Source organism: Hyperolius riggenbachi, chromosome 9, assembly GCF_040937935.1.
Source record: "Hyperolius riggenbachi isolate aHypRig1 chromosome 9, aHypRig1.pri, whole genome shotgun sequence".
Taxonomy (NCBI): Eukaryota; Metazoa; Chordata; class Amphibia; order Anura; family Hyperoliidae; genus Hyperolius; species Hyperolius riggenbachi.
Genome location: NC_090654.1, coordinates 161,434,872 through 161,447,092, shown reverse-complemented (window position 1 = coordinate 161,447,092; position 12,221 = coordinate 161,434,872). Strand labels below are relative to the sequence as shown.

Genomic DNA, 12,221 nt, shown 5'->3' with positions numbered 1-12,221 from the left:
GGTGCGAAGCCCCACACGGCCCGAGGCTCCGCATTCTGGCTATCCCAGCCTGCATGGGGGACAAGGGGTTACAGAGAGCTCGGTAGGGGGGACCCCACATAATTATTTTTCAGATTTCCCACACTCAACACATAAAAAATAATTTAAAAAGTTTTTTTTTTAAATAATGTTTCCTGCTATCTTTTTAACGTTGCAAATTTGGTGTTGCTAGGATGTAACCTCCTTAGCGGTATACCCGACACTGTGTCGGGCATACCGTTTCCTGGCCCCAGGAGTCCCCCATGTAAAATGAATGTGATCCAATGGCTGAAACCACTTTAGCTAGCACTAGGCTAGCTAGTACAAGTCCCAGGAACCCCCCGATCCCCGCCGATCCCCCCATTAATACATTACCCCCTGGATCCAGGGATCGCGCAGCCTCCCTGCACAGCTTCGGTCTCTCTATGGGAAGATCGGGTTTGCGCATGACGTCATGACGTTGGCGATCCTCCCCATAGAGAAGACCGGAGCTGTACAGGGAGGCTGCACCGATCGCTGGATCCAGGCTGGGTAATGTATTAACGGGGGAGTGGCGGAGTTCGGGGGGTGCCGGGCATTTCTACTAGCTAGCCTAGTTCTAGCTATAGGGGTTTTAGATATTGGATCTCTGGGGGGGGGCTGGGGGGCACAAATTGGCAAAACCTCCTCAGTGGCGTAACACTCAGGAGGTTAACTGCTAAAGTCGGTGGGTGATAACCAACCAGATTTATAGGGGTGCAAAAGTGCTGAATTTTTCCATTGGCTTTCATTGGGCTTCCTATTTCACTTTCAAAATTCTCAAATCTTTTCAAAGGACGATGGCTCAGCAGTGGCCAACTTTCTAGCATTGCAGGGACATTTAGGTGGCTCCGGACTGGTGAGTTTGGGGCCCCTAGGCCAAAAAGGTAATCGCCTAGGTTCACAAAAACTTGTTTTTTTGGCAATGATGCTGGTGTCGAACGTAAATCCCCGCCATTGCCATTAGCAAAGTCTGAAGCTCACGACATGTCGCATGCAGGTAGAAGGCATATTGTTGTACTTGCACTCCAACGTTTGGTTCCCTACATCTCTGCAAACCAGAGTTATGTGGGTGCAAAAGGGCTAAAATCTCCGATAGGCTTTCATTGGGGCCTAGGTTTTGAGGGTACAAAACCGCAGGTTGCTGCCGAACGGTAAGGCTTGAGCGGCCCCAAATTTTCAAGCTTTGTACGGAGTTTAAGGGGGCTCGGGTCTGGTGAGTTTCAGGCCCTTACCTTACCATTCGGCAGAAACCTGCGCTTTTTTCCCTTCAAAAGCTAGGCCCCAATGAAAGCCAATGGCAAAATTCAGCACATTTGCACCCCAATAACTCTGGTTTGCAGAGATGTAGGGAACCCAACGTTGGAGTGCAAGTAGAACCATATGCCTTCTACTTGCATGCGACATGTCGTGAGCTTCAGACTTTGCTAACGGCCATGGCAGGGATTTACGTTCGTCACCACTACCATTGCAAAAATAAACAGGTTTTTGTGACCTTAGAATATGATCTCTTTGGGGTAGGGGCCCGCAACTCACCAGCCCTGAGCCCCCTTAAATTCCATACAAAGTCTGAAAACTTGGGGTCGCTCTGCTTTACCGTTCGGCAGAAACCTGCACTTTTGTACCCTCAAAACCTAGGCCCCAATGAAGCCTATGGGAGATTTTAGCACTTTTGCACCCCCATAACTCTGGTTTGCACTGTGCAGAGATGTAGGGAACCCAACGTTGGAGTTCAAGTTCATGTCGTGAGCTTCAGACTTTGCTAACGGACATGGCCAAAAAAAACAAGCTTTTGTGACCCTAGGCTATGACCTCTTTGGCCTAGGGGCCCCAAACTCACCAGTCCTGAGCCCCCTAAAAGTCCCTACAATGCTAGAAAATTTGCCACTGCTGAGCCATCGTCCTTTGAAAAGATTTGAGATTTTTGAAAGGAAATAGGAAGCCCAATGAAAGCCAATGGGATCGCCCTTGTTTTAACATCATTGGTAGGATCAGTATTATCAAAATGGTTGTACTACTCAAGCTTATCTTTTTATTGCAGAGTCTGCCGGTGACTATCCCAAGTTCATGGTTCCAAATCTGGCATAACATTTTTCAAAACTTCATATGGAGTAAGTCCAGACATAGACTAAACTACAAACTAATCTCCAGGAGGAAAGAGGCGGGAGGTCTAGCTGCGCCAAACATCCAAATCTACTACAGAAGTACACACTTGGCCAGAGTTTTGGACTGGAGGATAGAATCCTCTCCCAACAAAACAGGCAAAGTGTGGACGGTACTGGAAAAGGAGGAAAGTAAGCTTGATTTAATTTTTTCATGGATGCCGAGTAATATTTATAAAGTATATTCCACTACTTACCATCCGCTGATTAGGCCAACACTAAAAACCCTTTATTGGTTTGTTCTAAAATGGCAAAAAGAAACAGGCCCCTCGCCTCTGAACACCTTGAGAGACAATCCAGACTTTATTCCAGGCATGGAGAAGTCTTGGTTTATAAAGAACAAAATTAGTAGTGAAGCTCGTATTATTAACCTCATGGGCGACCCAACTCTGAGAATACCTAACGTATTAAATAATTACGAGCAGAAAGATACTTGGGGCTTAATCCAAGCCTGAAGTTTCCTCCATAAAATACATTCGAAATCTACTAAAACTAGGAAAGACTTGAATATTCTGGAAAAACACATCTTGCTTAATAAAAAAATGGACAAAGCATTATCTAAACTAAATAGACTTATTGGCCAAAGAGAGAATGACAATTCTACTCCAACCTACTGTACAAAATGGGAAAGAGCACTGAGTCCCGCTCTCAGTTGCAAATGGCCTAAGATTTGCCATAGTAACTGGACTGTACAGGATGCAGGATTGCAACTTATCCAATACAAGACCACTGCTAAATGGTATATTACCCCGGCACGTATCCAGAGATTCTCCAGCCATAAAGAGGCCTGTTGGAGGTGTGGGCAGGAGGATGGAACAGAGCTACACATGTGGTGGACATGCCCCATAGTTAAAGTCTTTTGGGATGGAATAATCCATTTTAGTAGAGAATTACTGGAAGGTACTTTCGATCCCTCTGCAGAAGAAGCTATTTTTGGCTTAACTGACACAAGTGGGAGTAAAGGTAGTACTTTAGGTAGTACTTTAATTAAAGAAATAGGTACCAAAGTTGCAAAAAAAATGATAGTAGACAAGTGGAAAGATCCAATCCCCCCAAGCTTGGATGAATGGGTAGGCAGAATGGACCAGCTGTGTGGTGGTAGTACTCTTGTAGTCCAAGATATGGATGAACAGGAAATGGATTGTGTTGGATGTGAATGGGTAAGATAGTATAGTAAGACCTGGCGAGTAATTACAGAGAGGTTTAAAAAAAACAAAAAACATAATTATATACACATTTTGGGGTTAAAGGTATGCAGGGTTAGATGTGGGCAGGTAATCCGTGGAAGAGACAGGTAACAGGATATAGGGCTTCGGTGTGATTTGTGAGTCTGAAGGGGAAGAATGTGGATTAAGAGTTGAATGGATGAGGGCTGAATGTGCATAAGTATGTGCGGAAACTAGATTTATAGCTTGAATCCCTGCCCATCGTCCTAAGGAAGGCGAGTTGGAACAATTAAAGTAGTGCAGCTATTTTGGAGAAGGGAGGATTGGGCACTGGAAGGGTGATTATAAGATCCAGTAAATTTACATAGAAATTCATAAGCGCTACAAGAAAAATGACAAATATTACACAAACGATGATGATGGCATTACCCAGCGACGGCATACAGCCACTTAAGGCTGATACGCCTCTAGCTGACAAGCTTTCCGCATTTGGTGTGTGCATCTGAGTTTAAAAAAAAATTTAAAGAAAATTTGCCACTGCTGAGCCATCGTCCTTTGAAAAGATTTGAGATTTTTGAAAGTTAAATAGAAAGCCCAATGAAAGCCAATGGCAAAATTCAGCACTTTTGCACCCCTATAACTCTGGTTGGTTATCACCGCCGACTTTAGCAGTTAATAGCATAGGCCCCTTACATCCTAGCAACACCAAATTTGCAGGATATGTTAAAAAGATAGCAAAAAACAATATGAAAAAAAAAGATGTGGAGTCCCCCCTACCAAGCTCTCTGTAACCCCTTGTCCCCCATGCAGGTTGGGATAGCCATAATGCGAAGCCCCGTGTGGGGCTTCGCACCCTGAGCTATATCAGCCTGCATGGCCAATGGTATGGGGGGCTCCGGTGGAGAGGGGCGGCCAAGCCTTCTCCTCTCCCCCTGAGCCCTTGTCCAATCCATGGACAAGGGGCTCTTCCCCACCTCCAGTGCCCCAGGAGGAGGTGGGAGCAACGACTCCCTGGGGGAGTTCATGGTGGCATCTGGGAGTCCCCTTTAAGAAGGGGACCCCATATGCCCACCTCCCTCCAAGAAGAAATGAGTATAGGGGTACAAAGTACCCCTTACCCATTTCCACAAAGGGTTAAATTAAATAAAAACACAACGGCGTAAAAAAGTCCTTTCACTTTCTTAATTAACCAGAAATACTTACCTGTACCTTTGAAAAATGTTTCCCATGCCAATATCCTCGGTAAATGATCCAACGAATACAGTATCCTCTTATCTTGCGATCTTCAATTAAGTTGATTGATGATCTCCGCTGCCCCCCACATAGCAGAGAATGCATCCTGTGGGATGCATAGCTGCCGGCTCCCGCTGTCCTCCCCGCCTACTCCTCACCTCTCACCCTCACCTAGGCTGGCACCTGGTGCACCCATGGGTGCACCGGGTGCCAGCCTAGGTGAGGGTGACAGGTGAAGGCAGGTGGGGAGAGACAGCGTAAGCCGGCAGCTATACGTCCTGCACAGGACGCATTTTAAGCTATACTAACTGGTTCATGAATGAGCCTGTTCTTTTTAATGAATCGTCTCTTTTTAATGAATCAAATGAATCAGCTCTTTTTTCTTTGAAACTTTAAAATCGATTTTCTCAAAAAGTAGTGTTTTTAGCTTTTAAGGGGGCTTTGCTATTAACCCCTAAAGTCGGCGGGGGTTAATTTTCCCACGGTCAGAAGGAGAATTTACTTTAAAACTTTAAAATCGAATTTCTCAAAAAGTATAAGGTCTTTTTGAAAAATGTTTTCCTCTTGTTCCCACTGTTCTTCTTAACATTCCCAGCAATTTTGGTGTTTTTAGCTTTTAAGGGGGCTTTGCTATTAGCCGCTAAAGTCAGCGGGCGTTTAATTTTCCCACGGTAAGAAGGAGAATTTTAAAATCGATTTTCTCAAAAACGATAAGGTCTTTTTGAAATTTTTTCCCATCTTGTAGTCACTGAAAAAAGTCAGGTGTTAGACCCTTTGAAACATTTTTTCCATCACTTTTGTGGCCAGCATAAATGTTTCTAGTTTTCAAAGTTCGCCTCCCCATTGAAGTCTATTGCGGTTCGCACAAAGTTTGCACGAACCAAACTTTTGAGGAGGTTCGAGGTTCGCGAACCGAAAATCAAAGGTTCAAGCCATCTCTATTCAAAAGACGCTAGTGTTTTATTCCTGCTGTTTCTTTTCTCAAGTATTGTGGCTTCCTGCAATATTAATTTACTAAAACTTCCTCACTAAACACTTAGAAAAAGTGTGCATGGACACGCCACTTTCAGTTCTCTGCATCATTTCACCAACAGCCAGTGTGGATAGCCTTCTAACTACATGAGTACTTACCCAGCATATAAATTCTATTCATATAAAGGCTTGTGGAATGTTGTGATTACAGTGGGTTGCAAAAGTATTCAGCCCCCTTGAAGTTTTCCACATTTTGTCATATTACTGCCACAAACATGAATCAATTTTATTGGAATTCCACATGAAAGACCAACACAAAGTGGTGTACACATGAGAAGTGGAACGGAAATCATACATGATTCCAAACATTTTTTTACAAATAAATAACTGCAAAGTGGGGTGTGCATAGTTATTCGGCCCCCTTTGATCTAAGTGCAGTCAGTTGCCTATAGACATTGCCTGATGACTGCTAATGACTAAATAGAGTGCACCTGTGTGTAATCTAATGTCAGTACAAATACAGCTGCTCTGTGAGGGCCTCAGAGGTTGTCTAAGAGAATATTGGGAGCAACAACACCGTGAAGTCCAAAGAACACACAAGACAGGTCAGGGATCAAGTTATTGAGAAATTTAAAGCAGGCTTAGGCTACAAAAAGATTTCCAAAGCCTTGAACATCCCACGGAGCACTGTTCAGGCGATCATTCAGAAATGGAAGGAGTATGGCACAACTGTACACCTACCAAGACAAGGCCATCCATCTAAACTCACAGGCCGAACAAGGAGAGCGCTGATCAGAAATGCAGTCAAGAGGCCTATGGTGACTCTGGATGAGCTGCAGTGATCTACAGCTCAGGTGGGAGACTCTGTCCATAGGACAACTATTAGTCATGCACTGTACAAAGTTGGCCTTTATGGAAGAGTGGAAAGAAGATAGGCATTGTTAACAGAAAGCATAAGAAGTCCCGTTTGCAGTTTGCCACAAGCCATGTGGGGGACACAGCAACCATGTGGAAGAAGGTGCTCCGGTCAGATGAGACCAAAATGGAACTTTTTGGCCAAAATGCAAAACGCTATGTGTGGCAGAAAACTAACACTGCACATCACTCTGAACACACTATCCCCACTGTCAAATATGGTGGTGGCAGCATCATGCTCGGGGGTGCATCTCTTCAGCAGGGACAGGGAAGCTGGTCAGAGTTGATGGGAAGGTGGATGGAGCCAAATACAGGGCAAACTTGGAAGAAAACCTCTTGGAGATTGCAAAAGACTTGAGACTGGGGCGGAGGTTCACCTTCCTGCAGTACAATGACCCTAAACATAAAGCCAGGGCAACAATGGAATGGTTTAAAACAAAACATATCTATGAGTTAGAATGGCGCAGTCAAAGTCTAGATCTAAATCCAATCGAGAATCTGTGGCAAGATCTGAAAACTGCAGTTCACAAACGCTGTCCATCTAATCTGACTGAGCTGGAGCTGTTTTGCAAAGAAGAATGGGCTTCAGGATTTCAGTCTCTAGATGTGCAAAGCTGGTAGAGACATTCCCTAAAAGACTGGCAGCTGTAATTGCAGCAAAAGGTGGTTCTATAAATTATTGACTCAGGGGGCCGAATAATTACGCACACCCCACTTTGCAGTTATTTATTTGTAAAAAATGTTTGGAATGATGTATGATTTTCGATCCACTTCTCACATGTACACCACTTTGTATTGGTCTTTCACGTGGAATTCCAATAAAATTGATGCATGTTTGTGGCAGTAATGTGACAAAATGTGGAAAACTTCAAGGGGGGCGAATACTTTTGCAACCCACTGTATATACATTGGAAAAAATAAATGTTTGGGATAGTAGAAAATGACTTCACTCATTATCTGTAATATATATATATACTTTATTTGATTTCTAAATCTTTAAAAGTACATGACAACCGTGCTTTTTGTTACATATAGACACCATTGAAAGACATTTAAAAGTATCTTATATTACATTTGGTCCATAGAACAGGTAGCAAGATACTAAATATAAAGGATACTGCATTGTTTCTCTTTTTAACCAGCTCTGTATATAGTTTGTCTATGCATATGTTACATTACATATAGATTTTATATATAGATAACTTTATTTGTATTTCAACAATAATATTTTATTGCAAGTAAGCTTATTGAATGATAGAATATATTTTTCTCAGGGTAGATACTACAAAAGATACAGATACAATTTTAAACACATTATTTCCTACATCACTATTATCGCTAAAGTGGATAAGGTATGTTGTATACAAGATTGCTAAGAAGCGTACCTGTCAGTTTTTTTTATCTCTTTTAATGTCGTTGTATACAATCAAACATTTAATACTGCATGGCTTCCAAACAACATAGGACTGAAATACATATATTAAACAGCAATCAGTAACCAATATATTGTTGGTTTTGATACTTAATGAGTCCCATGAAGAATGGTAGGCAACAATTCTTTTACAAAATTAAGTCACAACAAGACATATTTGTTGGTTCAGCTACAGACATACCAAACATTGTCATTCAGAGTATACTACATTTTAGTATGAGACAGTTCTGGGTCTACTCAATGATACTTCTCAACAAATTCTGTTTCAAATATTTGTATATATTTTCTACAATTACTGTGCTTGACATTCTGAGAATATTAATTTATTGCAAGAACATATATAAATGTTTTCTTTTCTACTCTTTGGACAAAAATGACAAACCAAACTAACATTCACAAGAAACATATTTTCACATTATTATTCTAACATATGTGCTATATAACATTGTTTTAAAAGCACAAGACTTTGCTAAGTGGCAAGATCATTGTGCATATCTCTCATAGCCTAATATACCATCATGGGCATTTAACATGCCCCTGTAAATGCCAAGCAATGCCAAGTATAATTCAAATTCAACAGCAATATTTTCTTTAGTTAGAGAATAAGACATTAGGAAAACTTGACCAGTTAGAAGGTGCTGTAGATCCAACAGGTTATAATGTGGCACAAGGGTATCTTTTCCCTAATAAGTATGTTGCTTTTCAGTTTCATTTTAAAAACTGTCTTTATCCTTATCCTTTAGGGTTCAATCTCTTTTGGCATTTAAATTACATTAACAACTTATTTATATGAGTGCCCTTAGTGGAGAACAATGGTTTTAGTAGTTCATTATGTAAGTGGGCTTGAGGTGATTAGTTATGTACTGCAATTTTGGTGCAGTCATTTGTGCTATTGTCAACTGGAATTAATTGAAAGAAATGCAAGGCTGGTGCTTTTAAATTTCCCCCACTCACTTAAAAAGAAAGAAGTAAAATTTGGTCCTTTTGAAAATTTTCTCAAATAATTTGTGCTCTTTAAGAAAATATGAAAAAATTGTATCATACTTGCATAAAATAATATTTTTAAATTTGAGATTTAACGGCTTCCTGTAAAAAAAAAAGCTTCTAATTAAAATGAAAAGTGAGAAAGAATATTCGTATAGCAATACACAGAAACGTGGGAGCTGTTTTAGAAAATATATCCATGTTGAATTAAAAATCAGTCACACAAAAACCTCATATCTTCATAGTCAGATATAGCTTTAAAAATGGTAACTTCGGTTTACAAATTCACTCTCACAATAGAGATAGAAACATTAACAGTCTATATTGCCTGAACATACAACCATTCATTGGATTCCAAGAAACTGTAAGAAAATAGCCTAGGTGATTTCCTTGTGCTTTGCTGTTGATGGTCCCCTTTTTGCCACTGGAGGTAGGTAAATTCTTTATTCCAGATGTAAATATGTGGTCATATCAACCATTCTGTATTTAAAAAAACATTACAACTGCCTTTCCATTGTACAGATTATATATAGGCTTCCTTGTTTGCTGAATTACTCTTTGATAATTGTTCAGGTCCATTTTCAGAATGAGCAATGTCATCACGGGGCTGAATCATAACTTGTAGACGCTAGAGGAAAAAGTAAATTGTTATATTATTTGATACTTCATTTAAAAAAAATTGTTAGTTAACATTTTTCTATATGCTTTTAACATTTTTTTGTGTCCAATTGCCTATATCTGTGTTAGTGTTGGGTGAACAGTGTTCGCCACTGTTCGGGTTCTGCAGAACATCACCCTGTTCGGGTGATGTTCGAGTTCGGCCGAACACCTGGTGGTGTTCGGCCAAACTGTTCGGGTTCGCACGGTCACGTGGTTCGGGCCCGAACGCGCTCTGATTGGCCGAACGGTCACGTGGTTCGGGTAAATAAATACCCGAACCACGTCATATCTCCGCCATTTCTCTGTGGGTTTAGCTTTGGGTAGGCAGGCAGGGTAGTTCGCTCTCCAGCCACGCTAGCCAGGGTCCCCCCCAGTCATTGTGTGTCGCTGCTGGGAACAGTAGTACACCGCTCGCTCAGCCACACTATATATAGCATTGTTTACTGCCACTGTGTACCTCGCTCAGCCACGCTATATATATAGCATTGTGTTTTCTGACACTCTGTGTACACGGCTTAGCCTGACTAATATAGCATTGTGTGTACTGCCACTGTGCACCTCGCTCAGCCACGCTATATATAGCATTGTGTGTACTGCCACTGTGCACCTCGCTCAGCCACGCTATATATAGCATTGTGTGTACTGCCACTGTGCACCTCGCTTAGCCACGCTATATATATAGCATTGTGTTTTCTGACACTCTGTGTACACGGCTTAGCCTGACTAATATAGCATTGTGTGTACTGCCACTGTGCACCTCGCTCAGCCACGCTATATATAGCATTGTGTGTACTGCCACTGTGCACCTCGCTCAGCCACGCTATATATAGCATTGTGTGTACTGCCACTGTGCACCTCGCTCAGCCACGCTATATATAGCATTGTGTGTACTGCCACTGTGCACCTCGCTCAGCCACGCTATATATATAGCATTGTGTTTTCTGACACTCTGTGTACACGGCTTAGCCTGACTAATATAGCATTGTGTGTACTGCCACTGTGCACCTCGCTCAGCCACGCTATATATAGCATTGTGTGTACTGCCACTGTGCACCTCGCTCAGCCACGCTGTATATAGCATTGTGTGTACTGCCACTGTGCACCTCGCTCAGCCACGCTATATATAGCATTGTGTGTACTGCCACTGTGCACCTCGCTCAGCCACGCTATACATATAGCATTGTGTTTTCTGACACTCTGTGTACACGGCTTAGCCTGACTAATATAGCATTGTGTGTACTGCCACTGTGCACCTCGCTCAGCCACGCTATATATAGCATTGTGTGTACTGCCACTGTGCACCTCGCTCAGCCACGCTATATATAGCATTGTGTGTACTGCCACTGTGCACCTCGCTCAGCCACGCTATATATATAGCATTGTGTGTACTGCCACTGTGCCCCTCGCTCAGCCACGCTATATATAGCATTGTGTGTACTGCCACTGTGCACCTCGCTCAGCCACGCTATATATAGCATTGTGTGTACTGCCACTGTGCACCTCGCTCAGCCACGCTATATATATAGCATTGTGTGTACTGCCACTGTGCACCTCGCTCAGCCACGCTATATATAGCATTGTGTGTACTGCCACTGTGCACCTCGCTCAGCCACGCTGTATATAGCATTGTGTGTACTGCCACTGTGCACCTCGCTCAGCCACGCTATATATAGCATTGTGTGTACTGCCACTGTGCACCTCGCTCAGCCACGCTATATATATAGCATTGTGTCTACTGCCACTGTGCACCTCGCTCAGCCACGCTATATATATAGCATTGTGTTTTCTGACACTCTGTGTACACGGCTTAGCCTGACTAATATAGCATTGTGTGTACTGCCACTGTGCACCTCGCTCAGCCACGCTATATATAGCATTGTGTGTACTGCCACTGTGCACCTCGCTCAGCCACGCTGTATATAGCATTGTGTGTACTGCCACTGTGCACCTCGCTCAGCCACGCTATATATAGCATTGTGTTTTCTGACACTCTGTGTACACGGCTTAGCCTGACTAATATAGCATTGTGTGTACTGCCACTGTGCACCTCGCTCAGCCATGCTATATATAGCATTGTGTTTACTGCCACTCTGTGTACACCGCTCAGCCAGACTATATACCGTTGTTTACTGACACTCTGTGTACACCGCTCAGCCAGACTATATACCATTGTTTACTGACACTCTGTGTACACGGCTCAGCCTGACTATAAAGCATTGTGTGTACTGCCACTGTGCACCTCGCTCAGCCACGCTATATATAGCATTGTGTTTTCTGACACTCTGTGTACACGGCTTAGCCTGACTATATAGCATTGTGTGTACTGCCACTGTGCACCTCGCTCAGCCACGCTATATATAGCATTGTGTTTACTGCCACTCTGTGTACACCGCTCAGCCAGACTATATACCGTTGTTTACTGACACTCTGTGTACACCGCTCAGCCAGACTATATACCATTGTTTACTGACACTCTGTGTACACGGCTCAGCCTGACTATAAAGCATTGTGTGTACTGCCACTGTGCACCTCGCTCAGCCACGCTATATATAGCATTGTGTTTTCTGACACTCTGTGTACACGGCTTAGCCTGACTATATAGCATTGTGTGTACTGCCACTGTGCACCTCGCTCAGCCACGCTATATATAGCATTGTGTTT

At 42.7% G+C, this 12,221-nt stretch overlaps 1 protein-coding gene across 2 annotated transcripts in view; it reads right to left on the bottom strand.

The window, feature by feature from the left end:
• Positions 1–7,478: 7,478 nt before the first annotated feature.
• The window catches only part of LOC137532767 (sodium- and chloride-dependent GABA transporter 1), a 388,606-nt gene continuing 383,863 nt past the window's right edge, over positions 7,479–12,221 (bottom strand). For both annotated transcript variants that reach the window (XM_068253633.1, XM_068253634.1), the window contains exon 15: positions 7,479–9,528. In XM_068253633.1, the coding sequence (XP_068109734.1) occupies positions 9,424–9,528 (105 nt within the window). In that variant the 3' untranslated portion in view covers positions 7,479–9,423. The remainder of the gene's footprint in view (positions 9,529–12,221) is intronic.